Source organism: Ictalurus furcatus, chromosome 3, assembly GCF_023375685.1.
Source record: "Ictalurus furcatus strain D&B chromosome 3, Billie_1.0, whole genome shotgun sequence".
NCBI lineage: Eukaryota > Metazoa > Chordata > Actinopteri > Siluriformes > Ictaluridae > Ictalurus > Ictalurus furcatus.
The window spans coordinates 32833296-32855806 of NC_071257.1; the positions used below are offsets into that span (position 1 = coordinate 32833296).

Consider the following 22511-nt stretch of genomic DNA (forward strand, 5'->3'; position numbering starts at 1 on the left):
TCAAAGATATTGCCTGACGAGGCCATGTTGAAAGTACAATGCTGTTACCCGAATTATACAGTAGATTCAAAGTCAATGTATTAATTAAATGTGTTTGAACATACGTTTAAATATGGGTGGCTGTGGTTCAGTTGGTAGAGCGGGTTGTCCAGTAATCGTAGGGTTGGCAGAGTCCTGGCCCACATGACTCCACATACTGAAGTGTATATGACTCCACATGACTCACATACTGAAGTGTATATGACCCCACATGACCCCACATACTGAAGTGTATATGACTCCACATGACCCCACATACTGAAGTGTATATGACTCGACATGACTCCACATACTGAAGTGTATATGACTCGACATGACTCCACATACTGAAGTGTATATGACTCCACATACTGAAGTGTATATGACTCCACATGACCCCACATACTGAAGTGTATATGACTCCACATACTGAAGTGTATATGACTCCACATACTGAAGTATATATGACTCCACATGACCCCACATACTGAAGTGTATGACTCCACATACTGAAGTATATATGACTCCACATACTGAAGTGTATATGACTCCACATGACTCCACATACTGAAGTGTATATGACTCCACATGACTCCACATACTGAAGTGTATATGACTCCACATACCGAAGTATATATGACTCCATATACTGAAGTGTGTATGACTCCACATACTGAAGTGTATATGACTCCACATACCGAAGTATATATGACTCCACATGACTCCATATACTGAAGTGTGTATGACTCCACATACTGAAGTGTATATGACTCCACATGACTCCACATACTGAAGTGTATATGACTCCACATGACTCCACATACTGAAGTGTATATGACTCCACATACTGAAGTATATATGACTCCACATACTGAAGTGTATATGACTCCACATGACTCCACATACTGAAGTGTATATGACTCCACATGACTCCACATACCGAAGTATATATGACTCCATATACTGAAGTGTGTATGACTCCACATACTGAAGTGTATATGACTCCACATACCGAAGTATATATGACTCCACATGACTCCATATACTGAAGTGTGTATGACTCCACATACTGAAGTGTATATGACTCCACATGACTCCACATACTGAAGTGTATATGACTCCACATGACTCCACATACTGAAGTGTATATGACTCCACATACTGAAGTGTATATGACTCCACATGACTCCACATGACTCCACATACTGAAGTGTATATGACTCCACATACTGAAGTATATATGACTCCACATACTGAAGTGTATATGACTCCAGATGACTCCACATACTGAAGTGTATATGACTCCACATGACTCCACATACCCAAGTTGCTCCCGATGGCAGGTTAGCACCTTGAATGGCAGCTCTGCTACCACTGGTGTGTGAGTGTGTGTGTGAATGGGTGAATGAGACACAGTGTAAAGTGCTCTAGATAAAAGCGCTATATAAGTGCAGACCATTTACCATTAATTGTGTGTTTGTTCTTAGACTGAAAGTTGCAAAATGACTGAACACATTTATGCACTGGAAAGTTGCAATTGTAAGTTACATAATTACTTCCTCAAACCAAAACAAGTGCCCTTCTCTCATTTTTCACCGGATCTCCGATGCTACCGTCACTGTCGAGTAAAAGAAGCTACATGTTTTAATTTTACTTAACGTCACCACCATGTTTATCTCTACGCCTAATCTTCACTCTCATTTCACACAGCTTTCTGGCGTTCTCTCAGACTCGCGAACAGAACTCCTGACGCGGTTTCTGACACACTGTTATCTACAAAAAACACCAGTCATGGTTTCATGGTGAAGCTGAAACATGTTTCACTTTCAAAACGAGCCTATCTGGATATTTATTTGACTTATACGCAAATTGTATGGCGTAATTAATCATATTCATTCTCAAAAGTTATGTGATGATTTCACAATAACGCAGGACGCTAAAAGATTTTCTTTACTTAGTAACATAGACCTCGACTGATCGATAACCTTTAAGGGAAACAAATCGGATCACTTACTCGTTGAAGACGAGGTCCGGGGCGAAGTAGAGCATCTGGGCATTGGTGTGTTTGTAGGATCTCCAGCTGAGCGAGAACGAGGACAGACACATCCACGAGTACTGGATCAGCGTGATCTGGTCCTCGATGGGCAACGTTCGGAAACCTGCAGACAGCAAGAGCATCACAATAGAGGGACTGAAATACAACAGAAGCTAGCGTCTGCTTACTGAGCCGAGACTCTGTGTGTCGCTCTACGTGTTAAGAATGACCTCGGTGATACATGAACAAGCATTTAAACAAAGTTGTGTACACACAGGTAGATAGAGTCAGGCTGTTTTCCTGCTACCATAGCTGGATGTTTACTCATGCTAATATTTGTCTAGGCGCAGTAAACTGTTGCACTCAATCACTAGGATTAGCATTACATGAAGCTCCCAAGGCCTTGGTTTATTACCTTGTTGTCTATGGAGAACTCAGAGGACACGTAATGCAGCTCTCGGTCTGCTTTATAGCGTCTCACGTGCTTATCATGAGTCAAACAGGAGGAGGAGATGGAGGTCTCAGTTCAGCCAAACTCCATTTTTACCAAATGGAGCTAGTGCTGGTGCTTTAGCAGGTTTCCTTATTTTTCAAATGAACTGTGTAACTTTTTCCATCTAGAAGAGGTCTTTTTGTTCACTGACTGAATGACTGATCCCTGCTGTTTCAAAACCACGGAAGTATTCAATTAAAATCTGTTATCCAAGATCTCTGTACATAAAATTCATTCCTTACAAAGGTCTGAGTAAGCAGCTCAATACAATGTAAAAATCTATGACTTCTCTCGTATCTGGCCCTGTAGCTAGTCGCTGGTCTGATGTGCGTCCTTCAGCTAAATAATCTACATAAACACGCGTGATTGGATGGACGGAGGAGGCGGGGCCGGATTCAAGAAAATCCTCTTAAGAAAGAAGCTACGAAAGATCAATTCGAAGACGCTCGTAAGAATATTCCTAAGTGCAATTAAGAAACTTAAGAAGTTCTCGAATATTTTCTTAAGAACATCTTAATTTTTTTCTTAAGAAGTGGAATAGCTACACCAAATTCAATACTGACAAATTTTATTTATTATCTTTTTTTTTTTTTTTTTAAGTAGCAATCACGTCCAGATCATTTATTCAAATGTAAAGGGTGTGAGAGGTGTTCGTTTAACAACATTAACCGACATTAACCATCGTAGGAAAACTTACTTGCTGGAAAATGGAAACCATTAAGCCGAGTTTATATATATATAAGTAAAATATTATAGTAGTTATACAGTATTTCTTATATGTTGCAAGTTTGATCATTTTGTAACGTTTAATATTTAAAACAACTCATTAAAAATAGTACCCTTTGGGAATCTACGACAAATTGTAAGTTATCCTCACTTTAAGAAGTTATTCAAGATGATTTTTAAGAATATTTCTTTTTAAGAAGTTGAATTTTCCTTAAGTTTTGTCTTAGGAAAAATCGTAAGAAAAAAAAAAACAAAAACCCATAAAAACAAGAATATGCTTAAGAAGAATTTTTTTGTTTCGGGAATACAAGATATTCCTAACTTTTTTTTTCCCTTAAGTTAGAAAATAAGAAGAAAATGGCGGTTAAGAGGAATTTTATTCTTAAGAATGTTTCGTGAATCCGGTGCCTGGTACAGAACCCATGATTGTTGATGTTTAGAAAACTGGAGTCACTTAACTCCGCTTCAGTTGCTTAATTCTGCTACAGTATTTTGTACACAGTTGGATCCACTGAAATACTTTGTTGGATCCACATCCAGTAGCTGATGACTCCTTCACCAGAAACATTTTTTCCTACATTTGTACTCAGAGAAACTCCACTACTCGTGCTACGGTTATTCCTACGTCCTGAGCACGGACTGGTTAGTAGTTCTTACGCACAAACTGGTTTGTCATTGGACAATTTGGAATCCAGTTTGATCTGGACAATGCGTTCGTTGGAAGATGGTTGGAAATGGTTGGATGGTTGGACCGATCGAGGTTTGGCACAGGCTCTGGAACCAGCACCAGCACCATGTCAGCGGAAACGGCTACCAGTCGGTGAGCCGTGAGTCCGTTTCAGACTGACACGACTTCAAAGACCTTGTATAGGTTTTAATGTCTCAGCAGGGCTGCAAGAATCTCGTAAACATTTCTCGTTAAAAGTAGGCACTTACTCATTGACTCTTATATAATGCAGTTGTCTGTACACTTCCCACTGTGAGCGCTAAAGGAAAACATGGACACGCACTGCTGCCGTGCATGACATCATTACAGAAATATGTGAATCGTTTAATAGAACGCTCTTTAATATTAAGTACAATAATACATCCCCAACGTCGAACTTTATGCCCTTGTATACGGACAAATCGTCACAAAACGAGCGGATTCCACCGACATTCTCCTTATTCGTATACTTGTATTATTATTATCAATAAATGTATTTTCTTTTCTTTTTACATGTATGTGTAAATTTTACAAAGCGTGTATTTATTGGTACTTACTCCCGGCTGCCATGGAAATGCTCTTGGAGGTGTGGTTTGATAAATATAATTTAAATCCATAATAACTGAAATGACGATTCGACAGCCGTTGATAAATTTCTGGCAGACAATATGTACGGAATAAGCCATGATGCGTTGGCGTGATGCTGTTTCCACCCCCGACGTCGATCAAAGTGTTTTATTCCTCTTCGACCGCAGCAATTTGTCAAAGATCGCAAGTTTGTTAGTTACTTCCTGTCACGTTACAGCAGGCTATAAACGGTCGTTCCCTCACCAGCCTCTATTTTATTCTTTAGAACTCTATTTTAGCCTTTATTTTATTATTTCGAACTCTTTCATAGAGTTAACAAGAATGAACAAAAAGAAAAGAAAAGGACACCACAGCTTGGTACCGATAAACCGCCGAGTCCTCTGTCCTGACGAATGTAACTTGAATTTTACACTCTAACTGTAACTGATTGTTACTCACTGACACTGGAGACTCCTTCCGAAAAAAAATGCCAAATAAACATCTCCTCACTGAAAACTTCACCATATCAATAACTACACACAGGTTTGTAATCTGTTTATATTTAGCGTCCACCAAATCTTAGCTGTTACGTTAGAAATTCGAAGGTATTAGAACAAGAGCATTAATATAATAACGCTCTGACCAATCACAATAGAGAATTCAGCAGTGCTGTGGTATTAGGGTTAATATTAAACAACAGCAGGGAAAAGTTTAAAGCTTTTAAACTAACGAGCGGTCTTTTAAATAAGTGTAGATTACATTCTTAACACTAAGGGGGTCTATTTTTTTTGCAGAAGTAAATGAATACTGCTTCGTTAACACACTGAGCGTTACGATATAACCGATAACGCGGAATAAGCAGCCATGCTTGATTTGAATTGAGGCGCTCGTTCATGTGTCTGAAAGTCAGCGAGGACCAGTTTCCCCTCGTGTCTGCCTGACTTTCTATATATACATCTGGATAAAGCGAGCAGACACCCTGGTATCAAATAATTGCAATACGACAAATGGCTTCTCAGAGGGGGCGAGCTTAACGACTACAGTGTGAACTGCAGCGTTACAAAACTGGAGTCAACATCACGTTCTCTTCATCACGGTGAAGATAATTCAAGTTATATACACCGCACTATATCTCTGTTTATGTATATGTGGTGTAGATTGGTGTGGATTGGTGCATTAGTTTACTTTACAGCTACCTACAACTATAGGTGATACTGTAGTTTTAAAATTCAAAATAGAAGCCTCTAAACTAGTTCTGGTGTAACAAGATACCGACCGAATCAGTTGAATGGAGTTGGCCTGAGTTCAATTAAAGTGTCACATGATCTCAAAATACACCTGTTCCTGGAAGATCCCAGAGAACATATCTAAACAAACAGCATCGTGAAGATCAAAGGGCTATCAAAACAACTCCGAGACAAAGTTCTGGAAATGTATCCCTTGGGGTTTGGTTATAAAAATAAATAAATCCCCAAACTTTGAAAATCCCTCCATGCATCACTAAATCCATTACTCAAAATGGAAAGAATGTGGCAGGACCATGACTTAATGATTAGTGACCAGGTAAAGAGGCAATTAATCATAGATGCAACCAAGTAGCCCAGAAAAACTTAGGCTGGCCACTCTATAAAGCTGGGTTTTATGTTAGAGCGATGAACCATATGAAATCATCTTTGGAGTTTGCTAAAAGACATGTTGGAGATCCATGTTCTCTGGTCTGGGAGACCGAAATGAGTCTGGTGAACAAAAGCACTATGTTTGGTGGAAACCCAGCACTGCTCATCACTCTGAGAACACCATCCCTACGGTGAAACATGGTGGTGGTAGCTTCCTGCTGAGAGTTACCTCTGGACGCTTCTATTCACCTTACGGCTGTTGGTGGATGGCCTCCTACAGGCAGAGTTTTGGTTCTGCCATATTTATTCCATCTTTAATAACAGGTTCTGAATATTTTTTATAACCAATCCCTGACATATAATCCCAATTACATCCATTTAAATTTCAGGCCGTGCCACTACAAACATGTGCGAATGTTCAAATAGGTGAATATTTATGCAAGGCACTCTATATATATATATATATATAGTAAAGTGTGAATCGTACCTGGAAGTACTTTGGCCCACTTCACAACACGCACCATCTGCTTTCCAGCAAGTTTGTTGAGGCTGGTGAGAAGGTGATCGGTGGTGTCAGGCTGAGTGTTATCATAACCTGCAAACACCACCTCAGGCTCGATGAGCTCCAGCACGCTGCACACAGACGGCGAGAGGAAGGGGGCCACGGAGGCACCGTGAGGAACCAGAGCCATGTTCGAGCTCAGCTCCTTCTCCGAGTTCTGAAGAGATGAGTCCTCGCTCACGCTCTTCAGCTTGCCCAGCTTCTTCGACTTCCGTGCTGAGGGAGGAAATAAGCAATGGTCGTAGTCAGCTTTTAAATGCGTATGAAACGGGAGTGTTTTTCAAATTCCAGTTCAGAAATACAATGCTAGAGAATATCTGATGGGGGGATCAGGTTCTACACAGAGCCTTGCCCCAGAAGAACAAACTGAAGACCACTTAAGGGTTCTAGATTTGATCTTTTATGAGAGTGTACTATGCGAGTATAGTACTGAGTGTTATACTCAACACTGTACACTCCAAATCATTCTTGAAAGGTTCTTTGGTTGGTTAAGGGTTTGAACTTTTCATTTGACATAGATCCTTTAAAGGTTCCCCTAAAGCACCCCCTTTAGAGGTTTTTTTTTTTCTTTTTCTGATGGGTTGCTTGGATTGTTAAGGGTTCGAGCTTTATAATAAGCTTCTAATTTGAACCTCTCCTTATTCTACCGAGAACGTTTAAGGCTCGCCCCAGAGGAAAAACTGACAACCGCTTAAAAGTTCTGGCTTTAACTAATGTGCTGCTCAGTCAGTATTGAATCTTATACTCTTAAAATGTTCCTGAAGGGTTCTTAGGGTGGTTAAGGGTGCCAGCTTTCTTAAGTGGTTCTACGCTGAACACTACCAGAAGAATGTTCTGTTGCAGGGTTTGACATAAAACCTCTAAGGATGTCCTCAGAATGAAAAACTCAAAGAATCGTTAACAGTTTTAGATTGGACTTTTTTTTCTCTCTCTGTCTCTCTCTAAGAGCATGCTGTTAAGGAAGTATCGAGCGTTAAAGACTTAATACGGTGTTTTTGAAGCGTTCTTCGGATAGTTCTAGCTTTCTAACAGAAAATAGTCTGTTGTAGAACTATACATGGAACCTTTAAGGGATCCTTATGAGGAACAAACTTTGACCTTTTTCTTTTAAGCATATGCTGTTTAGGTAGTATCGATATATACGTATATTTTTGGGGAAAAAAATGGTTCTTGAAGGGTTCCTTGGCTGGTTTCTAACACGTTCCTACCTAGGAACCTCTGTGATAAAGAAACAGCCTATTGTAGAATTCAACTGTTGCATATCTCAAGGTTTCACTGAGACACAAACCTAAAAATTCTGGACTCTGTAAGAATCCGTAAAAGTCACAGATACCTTTAATTTTTTTTTTCCTAAGAGCGTTAGAGTGTTCAGATAGCACTTAGTGTTATTCTTAGGGGGAAAAGGGCTTCCTGAAGGGTTCTGTGAATAATTAAGGGAACGTGTTTCCTAAGGGGGTTCTTTTAGAAATACCAGAGAAAGCTTTTACTCCAGGGTTCAACAAAGAACCTTCAAGTGTTCCCCTGGGGATACAAACCAAAGAACAAGGGAAGGTTCTAGATTGAACCTTTTGCATTAACGTATACAGTTTAGGAAACACCGAGTGCTCCACACTTAAAATAAGGTGTTTCTGAAGGGTTCTTTAAATGGTTAAGGGGTTAATATTTCTAACAGATTCTACTCAGAACCTTCTTTGACAGGGAAACGGTCTGATGTAGGGTTCTACATAGAACATGTAAGGGTTGCCCCAAGAGAGCAAATTGAACGCCGCTTAAAGGTTCTAGATTGAACCTTTTTGTAATGTTGTACAGTTTAGAAATTATTAAGTGTCATACATGGTTCCAGAAACCTAACAAGGTTCTACTTGGTTCTGGTTCCTATAAGGACTGCCCCAGAGTGACGAACCAAAGAAGCTGGACCTTTATTCTAACAGTGCACTTTAGTAAATCCACGTCTGATGATTGTTTTTGTCATTTTTTCCCTTTGTAAAAAGCACAACTTGTTCTAAAATCCAAATACAAGTACAGTATCACAGCGATTGTGTACGAACCCGCATAAACGAGACTCATAAGAACCGACACAATACACGACTGCAATTATGCTGTTGTTTTTAGCAGAGCCTAAGAATCTGATTTGAGAGAAATCTGTGTTAGTTTCATGTGCAACGATGCGCGTAAGTAGAAAATTGCCCTGGTTTCAGAACAAGGCCATCAATCAAACGGCCTGGCGTGAGAAAACCCTGCTGCAGCCAAACTCGATAACGGTTTACACGTCCAGTACGTCCATCTAACATAGCGGCCTTCACACCGGCGAAGAATTCCCCAAACCAGCGCACAGTCATTCTGTAAACACTGACAGAGCAAACCGCTTAATGTCTGTCTGAGTGACTGTTAAATAAGAAATGTGTCATTCACACACTGAAGTTCAGTCTTTGCCTGGAAAGCCTGAATAAGGACACTGTTTTTGGACTTCAGGGAACCAAAGCAAGTGAATCAGTCACTGAAGCATGCCCTCCTCCACCATAGCGGGGGAATCTAGAGATGCCTGCGTTACTGAGGCTGCTCAGAGAAGTGTGTTAGAAATAGATCAGATGTGGAATGAGACGGAGCCCGGCGTGTGCTCGGTTTCACCTGGTAAACTTGGCATCCTGAGTTGTTGTTTGTTTATGCTGCCAAACTGTCGGGTTTGCTTAAAACTACGGAGGTACGAAGGGACACACGATATTTCAAAGCCTAGAGCCAATCGAATCCACCAGCCATTTTTAAACCGTGTTGTTTATTAGCTGTTAGAGCTGTCTATAGACAGACATTTTTGTCTTTTCTGGCTCACAAAAAGCCGTTCCAACTTTATTTATCAAACCTGATATGAACAAATCCATCCATCCATCCATCTTCTATACCGCTTACCCTTTTCAGGGTCACGGGGAAACCTGGAGCCTATCCCAGGGAGCGTGGGGCATGAGGCGGGGTACACCCTGGACAGGGTGCCAATCCATCGCAGGGCACAATCACATACACACTCATACACCCATTCATACACTACGGACACTTTAGACACGCCAATCAGCCTACCATGCATGTCTTTGCACTGGGGGAGGAAACTGGAGTACCGGGAGGAAACCCCCGCAGCACGGGGAGAACATGCAAACTCCACACACACAGGGCCACGGTGGGAATCGAACCCTCGACCTTGGAGAAGTGAGGCGAACGCGCTAACCGCTAATCCACCGTGCGCGATACAAACAAATGTATCTGTGAATCATTTGCAGAAGCTTTTACACAAAGAAATCTAGTGTTCGTGAAAATCCAGTATCTTACAAGAGCGTCTGAGTTTGTGTACGTGTATTATATACGGACACTCACTAACGTGAACCTCGATGGATTGGATTCAAATCGCATAGTTGGTGATGAGTCACAAATACGGTCAGCTCCCAATAAAGACTGAAAGAGCGCAATTTGAAACAAATCCAAAAACGAAGACAAATAAGACTAGCTACTCAATTAGGCGCTATACAGGGCCCAGGGTCACAAGTGGGGTGAAAGGTGATGACACCCTGGGCAGTGGGGGCCTCGCTGAATCCTAAATCCAGTAGTTACTCCAGTATAACTCTGCGGCCCCTACTCTGTGAATAATTAAATGAAAGAAGTGTTCCAAATATCTCCTCTCTCGTCCCCTTACTTTTGACCACACTACAAATACGCTGCTACACTGCTGAAATATGGGTACCATACTGTACTTTCTGCACTGCTCACACATCACATCACTGCTTCAAAGCTTTTGTTATATGTCTACACTGACTACGTTTACATGGACGGCAGTAATCTAATTATTGACCTTACTCTGAGTAAGATAATGATGTGATTAAGGTGTTTACATGAGTCGCTTTGAGGATACTCCTGTCATCTTCCCGTTTTACATGTTATAGAACATGATTAGATTAACAGCACACGTCATTACGTCACCGCGCCACGCCGTCCGACGTCCCTCCAGAATTTCACGTATCGACATACAGTTCGTCTTCGTTATGGTACCGTATACAGTTTCGGGTGTTTTTATTATTATTATTTTTTTTTACGAACGCTTTAAGTGCAGTTAATTATTTGTCATGCTGTACGTGCTAATAGACAACCGCTTGAAGCGGTGGGTGTGTCCCAAATCGCGTAGTTACCGTCTATATAGTAGCCGAGATACATGTATTTCCCCCCACTACAGGCCTGTAGTAGGAAAGTATGCGATTTGGGACACAGCCGAACTCTCTTGTTCGCCGTAAAATGTAAAACTGCCGTGTGTGATCGTGTCCTGTCGCAAAATGCGGTGAAAACTCTCACACGACGCTCATAATGTGATTAAGGTGTTTACATGTCACTACTACACGTCCATAATGCAACTAAAACAGGAGTACTCCACCTGTCTTAATTAGATTATTGCTTACTTCGATTATGACCTTCATTAGATTAAGGTAGGTAAAAAATTGCTGTTTACATGGTAGTTTCTTAATTAGAGTACGGTCTTAATCGGATTAAGAGTGGATTATTGTTGTCCATGTAAACGCAGCTACTGATTATACCGTACACCTGCAATATGTATATAGTGTTGTACGTATGCGATATGTACATGGGCTACTTGTATAGTGGGACTGCACGCTGTTGCTTGCTGTATATATATACTGCTGTGACACCCTAATTTCTCCATCTGGGGATTAATAAAGTATTATCTTATCTTATCTATAAATGGTTTAATCTGATGATTATTAATTATTTCAGCTCAGTCAGTGACAAACAGCAGAAGTCCCGCCCCAGCTAGGGAACATCACCAATCAGAGTTGAGGCTGCTCTGAGAACAGCTGAAGTTAGACGTAAAGTTACAGTGGAAGAACAGGAGACTGAGCGACTGAAAACGGAGGCGAAAAAAACAAACAAACGAACAAACAAACAAAGCCGTAAATCTGGGTACGGAAAACGTAATGAAGAGGAGGAGACGGAGGCCAGGAGAACTGCGGCGTCCTAGTCTATCAAGACCTTCTTTAACAAGACAGGTTAGTGCACTGTAGGGATGTCAGTGTGATGGGATGCCGTGCCCTGATCATTCCACTTCCTGCCGCGCCCCCATGCTGGTACTGTCACATCATTTTCTCATTACTGCACTGGTGCGCACTGACCGAACGATCACGCGGTCAAAGTCCCCGCCTTTTTGCGCTGTTATGTAAATAGAGTTGGTTTGTACGACACGTGGGAAAAAAAAACGGGACTGGCGTGCTACAAGGATTACCCGCCTGCGGGCTGCTGATGTGATACGTTTAAAGATAACAATACTGTCAAGAAAACACAGATACGTCTCACTTCTCTGGGACGGATACATTTATTAGCTTTATTTTAATAATATGTTGCGCAATCGCATCCAAAAGGGAAGACAATAAGTCATTTAAGGGGTTTTATTGTACATTTGACGGCATTCTTTTTTCGATCTCTAAACATTTACTTCAGCCGTTAGAAACCAGACGGACTGGGAAGACTTTTTAATATATTGCCGGTACTTTTAAAAATGTGTTTTATTTTAATATCGTATTCATTTCTTGCCTTTCATTGTTATTTTAATAGTTGGCCTTGATTAATTGCTTGAGGACTTTAAACAATGCTTCGTAAGAAGTTATTAATGGCTTAACGCCATTGTGTTGTAGTATTTATAAACGTTTAAAACGTTTTGTTATTTTGTAGATGTGAGCCTCCGTGCCCATATCTTATACCGTATATGATATGGGTGGAGGGCGCGTCAGTATTTTTTCCGGGGACCCAGAACTCCCGAGCTACGGCCCTGGCGCTATATATAAAAGAGGGAAAAGTTAGTGTGTATCACGTAGCTGACGTGCTACAATGGCCGAGCTGCATTACTGTAGGTTTAGTGTATATCACCTTTAGGAGGACTGTTTAGTTGTCATTTTCAGCTGTATATATATATATACTTTGCCTTTTATGGAGTTGTATTGGCATCACTAAATATGCATCGACTGTAATTAGTCATTTACGGGTTATTGGCATTGATCGACATATGCAAATGAGTATGAAGAAAATCAGCATTAACGAAAATTGTGTTAAATCTGTCAGGATTGTTTTTTTTTTGTTTTTTTTTAAAAATTCACTTACACACACACACACACACGTGTATTAAATGACTGATAAACGAAGCCCATTGTTATTGCTTCGAATTTGACTTTCCTAAACCTTGATTTGAACCGTAAATATGTGTCCTTTTAAGCTTAACACTACTGATTATAAAGCAGCAGTTCTTAGGCACGAATCTACAGGTTCAAGCTAAGATCATCCACTAGCATATGCATGAGACTTGGGGTGAGAATTGTTTTTTGAAAGTGCAAACCCTACTATGGTTTGCTAGAATTTAATCGCAGTCGGTGTGCTTAAAGACGTCTAAAAGCCCGCTAGCCGAACGCGATTTCCTCACACGCGGAACGCCAGGCTTTGATCAGGTTGTTGGAGATCGACGTGATGTGGTGAAACAGACTCTCTACATGTCCACGGTGCTCCAGTCAGAATGAAATCTTTCAATATCATCGTAAATACAGAAGGACTTCCGCTTGAGACACACGCACACGTGAATGGACCTCTCTCGTGGTGTGACGGCAGAGCTAACAAAACCGTACCGTCACTTCATTTTGCTTTCCACAGACGCTCCTGTTTATGTAAAGAGCGTATTGCAGAACTATTTCTCGCTTATTTCCTCTGTGCGATGTGACTTCGCTAAGAACAGAGCTAACGTGTGAAAATGGAAGTTTCTTGCAGAGGGATCGCTTGATATATAATCTTATTGTGTGTTTACTGTTGCTGGAGATTACCTCCGAGATTCATCCCTGCCTGCAGACACTTTCGTACTCGGCAAGCCGGACAGTTCTTCCGTCGGATTTTGTCGATGATGCAGTCGTTCCTTCCAGCGCACAGGTAGTTGTGCTGACCTGTGGACAGAGACAGAGAGGAAGAGAGGATTTAAAAAATGAATTTCAGCCGTGCATGTCAAAAATTGCTTTGGCTGTAGATAAACCTGGCGAGAAATGAGTGTGCGTGTGTGTGTGGGGGGGGGGGGGGGGTACTAATATTTGTACGCATTATTTTATCTTTTATGGGTTTTTTTGGAACTAAGTTACTAACGTAACTCGCCCGAACGCAGACTGTACCATGAAAATGTACTGTACTTTATTTTTGTTTTTAATGAAATAAATATATAAATATTACTATATATTAACTATTCATAAATATTCAAGCAAATAAAAGATATACATCCAAACTGAACCAAAACGTAACGCTCCAAATAACAGATAAAAACAGAGACGTCCAAAATGATTAAAAAAAAAAAACACTTTAAATAGCACAACAAAATTTGTCAGGTAGTTGTTATTTAAATGAAACAATAAATGAAAAAAAACGATCAATCGGTCGAGCTCTAGTTGATTCCATCGTGTTAAACGCGTGTGATATCGTTAATACGGATAACCGTCGTTCCATAGGACGCTCCTTAACATTTCTGGAAGGAGTCTCCAGTGTCAGTGCGCTCTAACAGTCAGAGATAAAGCTGTAACTTTATGTTTTCCAGACGTGGGAAAGACGGATGAGTTTCTCCTTTACGGTTTCTCTATAATGTGACTTCAGAAGACAGGCTGGTGTGGAAACAGGTGTTTACAGCTGCTATAACACAAGCGACAACGCGAAGGAAGTCGTTTCGCGGGCGTTCCACAACATCGCGTGTGAGTGTAAAAACGGATGAAAGGTCTGACGTGTCGTGATTTACGAATGCGATTCTGAATCATTTAGAATCGAATCAAATTGGGTCGGAAAGGAATCCAGACACTCGTTAAGCGCCGGAACAGTCGCGTTGAAGGAAACGGAGATTAGATGGAAATACACTTTCGCGACACCTATTTACAATACAAAATAAAAATAATAATAATAAAAAAAAAAGATTAAGATTTTCATTTGACAAGGTCTTCAGGAATAAAAATAAATACATTTAACTGTTGAAAATTGCCGTGGTGTAAGAGGAATAAAACACTTCATGAGCGTCATGTCAGGCCACACCACGCCAGCTCATCGTTGATTATTTTCCTATACCAGCATGCTCATTATTATAAATTATAATTATGATTATAAATTATGCTTCAAGCCTACCCAATTACCGTGATATAAAAAATGCATTACTAACACAAGCCTACTTCGGGGAGACGGTTCACTGCTTGAAATATGAACAAGGAAGTGTGTAACACTCATCAAGGCAGCTGTATTACAGGAAGTCCCAACCTTGCTGGTAAAAGCCAGGCGTATCAGATGTTACGGAAGTCCTCATACAGCAGCCAAACTTTATGACTCCTAACCAATCGCTTTGATATGATTAAGAGAATGTACAATTGTATTGGCACCCTGTCCAGGGTGTACCCCGCCGTGTGCCCGATGCTCCCAGGGATATGCTCCAGGTTCCCCCGTGACCCTGAAGGAAGGATAAGCGGTATAGAAGATGGATGGATGTACAATTGTACAATACTGTGGATTAGCTATAATTAATGCGAATATTCATAAACTGACGAAAACACATCTTAAACGCTCTTAAAATATTCAACCCGGCTGAAACTTCAGGGGAGATTTCTGTAATGTCATTCTGATCGCATGACTTTTTGAAGTTTCGTTTGTTTTTTTAAGTACATGGAAGTGTTGTGTGAATGGAAATGAGTCCTTATAGACTTTCAGGCTTCATCAGCGTTACTAAGCTCAGACGTATACACAGTATGTGTATGAAAATCACTTAAAATGTTCTAACGTAATGAGTTCTGCCGCTAGGAATGTGTGTTTAATGCTATTGTTTACTTACTACCTATATGCAAACATCAATTCATGGAGTGAATTGAAGGTGACAGCCTCTGTACTGAGTGTTTCAGGAACGAGTGTGTGATGCTGCATCGTGTCACTGTAAATACACTCCTTTCCCCGTTTATGTAAGTGTATAAACATGCATGTGTATGAGTGTGTGTGTGCCTGAAAATCTCCCGCATGCTGCTTTCCCGGCCTCGAGCCACACTGCAAGGTTGCACACCGCTCTGAGAGAGAGAGAGAGTGTGTGTGTGTGTGTGTGTGTGTGTGTGTGTGTGTGTGTGTGTGTCGCTCTTCCTCTCTCTCTCTCGCTCTTTCCTGCTTCCCATTAGATCCCTCTCCCTCGATCTCTCCTTCTCTCCTGCACTCCGAGCATCTGCTTAGTTCCTCTCCTCAAATCAAACTTCCCCAATATCCGCGCCCAGGCCGGGTCTCGCTGTGACGCTCGGGTTTTTTTGGCGAACAGGAACGTGTGCAAGTTGAGGCTGCCAGAAAAGCCCGGGATCTGCTTGGAAGAGCAAAGGCAGCTGTAGCTCCGCCACTATTTCTGGCTCGGTCACGTGACTCGTTACATAAGCCCATTTTTCTTGCTCTAAAAAACAGTAAACTGCGACACAGGAAATACAACACCCCCCCCCCCACCCCCCCACCCTCTCTCTCTATCCCTACCCCCCACCCCCCCCCCTTCTCCTACTTGTCCTCCTCCATCTAACCTCCCCCACCTTTTCCACTGCTCCAACACTGATGCAGATCAGACCTGAAATCCGTTCACACACCTCTTCACCCGCCGTGCCGAGCTTCTCCCACGAATCCTGTTAATCATTGCCCTAAAGAAGTGAATGCAAATACGGTGCGTGTTTACCGTTTGTGCGCCTGTGGGTGCGCGGAACTTAGTGACGGAAAGAGAAGTTTTTACGTGTTCGGAAGATGCTGAAAATCTGTCCGTGTACATCCGACATGCACGATGTCTAATCTTCCCGACAGGCTGCACTGAAGTGTACTAATGTCACAACTGATACATCTTTTTATTTGTTTTAGGCTTTACTTCCTCTTATTATTTTATTGTCATAGTAAACATGTTTACTTTTATTTTACTTTCACACTTGGTGCTTATTACTCAACTGCCATCGCACGCTCGACTCGGAATCCTTTGAGAAGCAGCTTTTGAAAAGCGCCGTTGTTGACATTTCGACATTTAAGAAAAGCATGATGTGCTTGTTTTGTTTATTTATTTTTTTTTTAACGTTCCAACGTTCCAGTTGAGAGGATTGCGAGAAAAGTTTTTTTTTTTTTTAAATGGAGGACAAAGTGCTGGTCTTGTTAGTGAAGGACTATAAGGAGATTTACAATATGTTAAACCATATTGAAGAAAATATTCCAACGTCACAATATAACTAAAAATAACAGCGTGGGCATTTTATTTATTTATTTATTTTTTGGATTTTACGTGATGGACTTTACGACTAGCTTCGACTTCGATGAAGTCGCACCAGTAGCTCGATTTCTCTCGATTTTCTTCTTCCAAAGATGCACCAAAAACAAACAAACTGGCTTAAAGCCAGTCTTTATTACTGATAGCAAAACATCTAGAATACAAGTTAGGCTAGTTAGTCAGCCGATACTAGCTAGAAAAGGTAAGAGTGTTGCTATGGTTACAGTGTGTTTGTGAGCCAGCACATTTTCAGTAACTCCGATTCCTCACATCACCCTGTTGTTGATTACGATCCCAAAACAGCATGCAACCCCCCCCCCAACCCTAAACATCCCCCCCCCCCCCCCATGGGTTAATCCTGAAAGAAAAAAAAAAATGCCACTGAGCTAAGCTAGAGTCACACCGTCGGTTTGTAAAAGGAAGTAGATGATCTGATTTGTTTGGACGTCGTAGCAACACTCTGTGTGTGTGTGTGTGTGTGTGTGTTCGTTCCTGAGCTAGTCAGTGGCTACTTTTAGCCAGTTATGTCACTGCATGAAGGGACACACTCAGGTGCAGAAGTCAGGCTGTCAGCTCTGACATTAATCAGAGATCCCCATGGGAGACCCCCAACACTGCAGAGCACCATGCCTCATCACGCGTCTCTCCTCACACCGTCACGTTTATTTCCACCTCAGCCTGCCCCGTAACAGCTCGCCCTCCATCTTCCACAGAGGCCGTGAATGCGCGTGTGCATGCACGCAGCACTTTAACCTCTGACGTGCTGTTTGAGTCAAAATGACCTGCTTATTTTTATTAAAAGTGAAACCAAATGAAAATCTCCCATCGTCCTCCGCTCTATAACTTATTATTATTATTATTATTATTATTTTAAAATAAATCCGAGCAATCATTATTAGAAATCAAATCCTAATACAATCGAAATGAATATTTTTTTTTTACATTTTTTTTCCTAGATTATGTTTAGGTCTTTTAAACCTGAGAAGACACGAACGTAAAACGGAAAAAAAAAAGTAGTAAAATCTGCTTTTTCAGTAGAATCCAGTAATATGAAGCGCCTGTCTTTGTTTTTTGTTTTTTTTTTCTCCCTATATTTATTAGGAATATTTTAAGCCAAACGATGTAATTACGGCGAATACAATCCATTAACGGTCTTCACAAACCACCTCTCAAATAACGACGTCGGCTACCTCACCGGAATTAGCATCCCACACAACTTAGCTAACTAAACGTTGGTATTTTAGCTGTTGTTAGCTGTTATCTAGCTAGCAAACAACAGCCACGTTAGCTAGTAGTTAATGTTAGGTAGCAAGCAAACGTTATCCAAGTAAGCTAAGGTTCATGTTAGCCAAGTTAACCAGCTAATCTGAATGAAACAAAAACAGCTCTGTACAAACTGCAATTAAAACATTAATAATAAGCTTTAAAAAAAAAAAACGAATGGATCTGATCAACAATCAACCCTTTTTACATGAGTTAATGTTAATAAAAATGCTTTATCATCAATAAATTATTCGTTTGTGTTCACGAAATCTTTTGTTGACGGCATTTTCATCAAGATTCTTCATCGAATTCAGTGCTTCGGGACTGTTTTCATGCCAGCAGCGCTGTATTTCTGACCTAGATTTAACTGGCAAGCGTGCGGGCTTCTCCGGATCAGCATTAGCCATTAGCAGTGGCGTGCTGCATCGACATGACAACGCAGCATCTGGGCCGCGAGGGCACGTGAATCAGCGCGCGATTACTGTATTCCCCTAACCACATATGTTAGATCCATTCGGTACACTTCCAGCTGAGTCATGGCGGCTCGCTCTAATTGATGTTGTTGGACCGAAGCGCAGCGGCTCCCGTGGTGGCTCCGTAACGACTTTCACATGAAGCTTCATCGGAACAGAATAAACCTTCGCAAGCTCCTAAAAGCTCGGTTCGTCTCTGATGTAGAAATTCGACACGGCTTCACGTCTTTTCGCTTGTTTTAGACGCTCTAGAAAGGCGTTCGTTAATCATTCACTCGATACGCTAGAAGTTGAGGCTGAACGCTCCAAGTTTCCTGCTGCCGCTTTTTTTTTCTCCCCGGACTTCCTGTGGGTCATTTTTCTTGATCCGTACTTGCCTCGTTTCGCTCATCTCTCCCATCAACTTACGCCGACAGCTTCAATTCAATCGGACTTTATTCGTATAGCGCATTTAACGACAGGCACTGTCACAGAAATCCTGGTTAGGATGAGCATTTTAGTTTTTTATCTTTATCTTTTATCTTTATCTTCGTCTGGCTCCTCCCCTTTTTTTAAACAGCCAATAACGTATACCCTACCTCGCAGCCAGGAAATGTCATCAGGATCGTCGATCTGTATTGGTGGTAGAATTTTGAACGGATATATTCTTCTAAATGCGACTTTTTGTCACTGTTCTGGAGCTCGTAAACAACCTTCAGGTAAACATATTCATCCGGTCTGATTTCATGGGGTCTTTAAGTCTGTAGTTACTGTACGTCTGAGTTGTGGATACTGATGTGAGCAATTTGGGTATTAAATCTTCACCGTGCACGCTTAACTCGGCCCATAGTGAATAAGAGTCCCGGGATAATAACGAGCACAGGACACAGTCTTTACGTTTAGGGCAGCAGCTCTTAGTTACAAATCTACAGTGAGATTATCCACTCGAGTCTGAGTCCTCTGCATTTTCCTGTAAATCTTTAGGGCATTCATGTTGGAGCTTCCACTACAGCAGAAAATGAAAAAGAAGCTCCAAGCTCCAGTATCAGGATGAATCGGGGAGATCCGGAGGGCAAGAAGAGCCTCAGCAGTGTGTAGAAGCGTGTCAGGATCAGGCACCGGCATCCCATCAGGCAGCAGGAGTGTCTGTCTAGCTGTGTACAGCTTAAGTTCAGAACATAAATAAATAAAGGAACGGTATCCGTGTTCGGAATCACGCTACACAGGTTGGGGTTAGCGTGCAATCCTCGTCACGATCATCAAGGTAATTTCCAAAGTTGTTTTGAACTATTTGGCATCCCACCCATATTAATTGCCTATAAAATTGCATTTTTTTTTTATTTTTTTTTTTAATCTCCGACAGCGCCAGAAAGCATGAAGTTTGGATAGGAAAGGAAAAAAAAAACAAACAAACAAAAAAAAAACCGCTGTAAAATTCAGTCCTCCGGTGATATATTCCCCCCGGTTAAAATGCTGAGAAATCTTATCTTGGCCTCTCCGGGGCTTCTTAGAATGATTTATAGGATGAATTATTTCATGTTACCTTTTTATTTTTAATATCGCCCTCACTTTGAGTAGGCATTTGACAATTTGATTTAATTTTCGGATGTATGTATTCACCAAAAAGAACCACATTTCAGATGGAATTTATAGACTGAAAACGATGTGTAAACAACTTCTCTGTGAGCGCACGTTGTGTTGAACGTTATTTCCCCCACCTCGAGTCATAAACACCACTTTTACAGGATAACCCACTTTTACATGCACACGTACACGGTCCCTCGCCGATTATTCGTGTCGACGTGTTGGCAAATCAGCAGCTCCGTCATAGACGGCTTCTTCTAGCCGTAACTGGGCTTGATCTTCCAGCCTGATATCCTAAAATGGGTTGCTGTGGTTACTCAGATGTAATGATATGGCTTCAGGACAGTCTATCAACAAGCCCAGACAAAAGCCATTTTATCGGCACTATAAACACGTCGGGGCGGCCTGCCCACGTCCCAGAAAACATATTAATAGTGAAAGCGCAGATCCGCAAGATCTGATACCCGCCTGCGCCATTTGCTTACCCGCAAACGTTGTATCCTCCGAGCGCTCGTGCATTTTGCATTAGTGTCAAAGAACAAAGGCATCACCCAGAAGGCGGAAGAGATGACAGATATTTAAAGCGCCGGTGCCGAGAGCAAACACGCAGAGGTCAGCTGAGGATAGGATCGGTCATGATTAGTGTTGTGTTACACGTCATTTTTACCTTGTGCCAAACATTAGCTTGCGTAACCTGGAAAAGAAATAAGCCTTCTCTAAGGGGAAATCCACTGGGTCGTACTAGGTATTAAAGTTTTAAAACAAGTTAAATCAGCTTCCTTTTTGTAATACGTCCGTTCCCACACATAACCGTTCTTCCATTATGCTCAGAACCAGCGCCTGATTGGTCGAGAAATCTGCCTGTCAGGCTGAAATAGAGAAGGCTTTGTCCTTAAATGACTCCGCTGGAGCAGAGTGATTTCCATCAGTATTTTGGTTACCTTTCCCTGGCTATGTGTCAGCTCTACCACACCTCCGGTAAAACAGGCTTTCCTTGCTGCCACTGCACTACCCCTTTTGAATAACCACTCGTTTAAACTGACGCTGAATATCATTAAGTGCTGTGACATGCCAAGCTGTTGATAGACATTTTCGATAATATGCATGCAGTAAGCACTTAAAAAAAAAAAAAGCAAGAAGGAAAAAAATACATCGACAAACTGACTATCTGCGGTTAAGGAGTTGGGTTGAAATCAAAAGTGTGTCGATTGCCGCGAAAAGGCTCAACGGCTTTGTCTTTTCCCACCCACTGCGAAACCTCGTGGCGTGTAAAGTTCCTACTGCGTACCACTACGCGACTTAACACAAACCGCACGCATCCCAGCCTTGAGCAGCGACCAAATCCGGACTGAAAATGTCCGACTCCGACGCTGACCGTGTGCTTGGCCGAATAGTCGTTTGTAACCTAAAATGTACAACATTTTCTGACGTTTCCTTCCCTTTTCGCACAATAAATCCTAATAAGAGCTAAAGCCCTACAGCTAAAGCTTGCTCAGTTTGAAATGCCTTGTCTACAGCAGCAGCCAAATTCCATAAAGCTTTGTCATTATGAAGGAACGGATGCTATTTTGGTCCACAGCTGAACAGCAGCACAGAAAGACCATTCAGTATACACTTCACTAAAACACGAACATCCCATTCCACACACACACACACACACACACACTCCCTCTGTGTAGGAACTGTAGTGTACCAGCAACCACCCCACTGGGGATTCAACTGTCAAGAGTTTGGTTAAACATCCTACGATATAATGGAACAACAGCTATTCACAAACCCATAACATCGTTAATGTGGCACTTAGCATAATAACCATAACGCTGATGACACAGTGCTAGGCATAACCCTATAACGTTGATGACACAGTGCTAAGCATAACCCTAGAACATTGATGACACAGTGCTAAGCATAACCCTAGAACGATGATGACACAGTGCTAAGCATAACCCTATAACGTTGATGACACAGTGCTAGGCATAACCCTATAATGTTGATGACACAGTGCTAAGCATAACCCTATAACGTTGATGACACAGTGCTAAGCATAACCCTATAACGTTGATGACACAGTGCTAGGCATAACCCTATAACGTTGATGACACAGTGCTAAGCATAACCCTATAACGTTGATGACACAGTGCTAAGCATAACCCTATAACGTTGATGACACAGTGCTAAGCATAACCCTATAACGT

General features: G+C 41.5%; 1 protein-coding gene across 2 annotated transcripts in view; it reads right to left on the bottom strand.

Moving 5' to 3' along the window:
- The window catches only part of nr3c2 (nuclear receptor subfamily 3, group C, member 2), a 123786-nt gene that overhangs the window by 30173 nt on the left and 71102 nt on the right, over positions 1-22511 (bottom strand). For both annotated transcript variants that reach the window (XM_053622090.1, XM_053622088.1), the window contains exons 4-6: positions 13569-13685; positions 6649-6939; positions 2033-2177 (exon numbers count right to left, since the gene is read on the bottom strand). In XM_053622090.1, coding sequence (XP_053478065.1) covers positions 2033-2177; positions 6649-6939; positions 13569-13685 — 553 coding nt within the window. The remainder of the gene's footprint in view (positions 1-2032; positions 2178-6648; positions 6940-13568; positions 13686-22511) is intronic.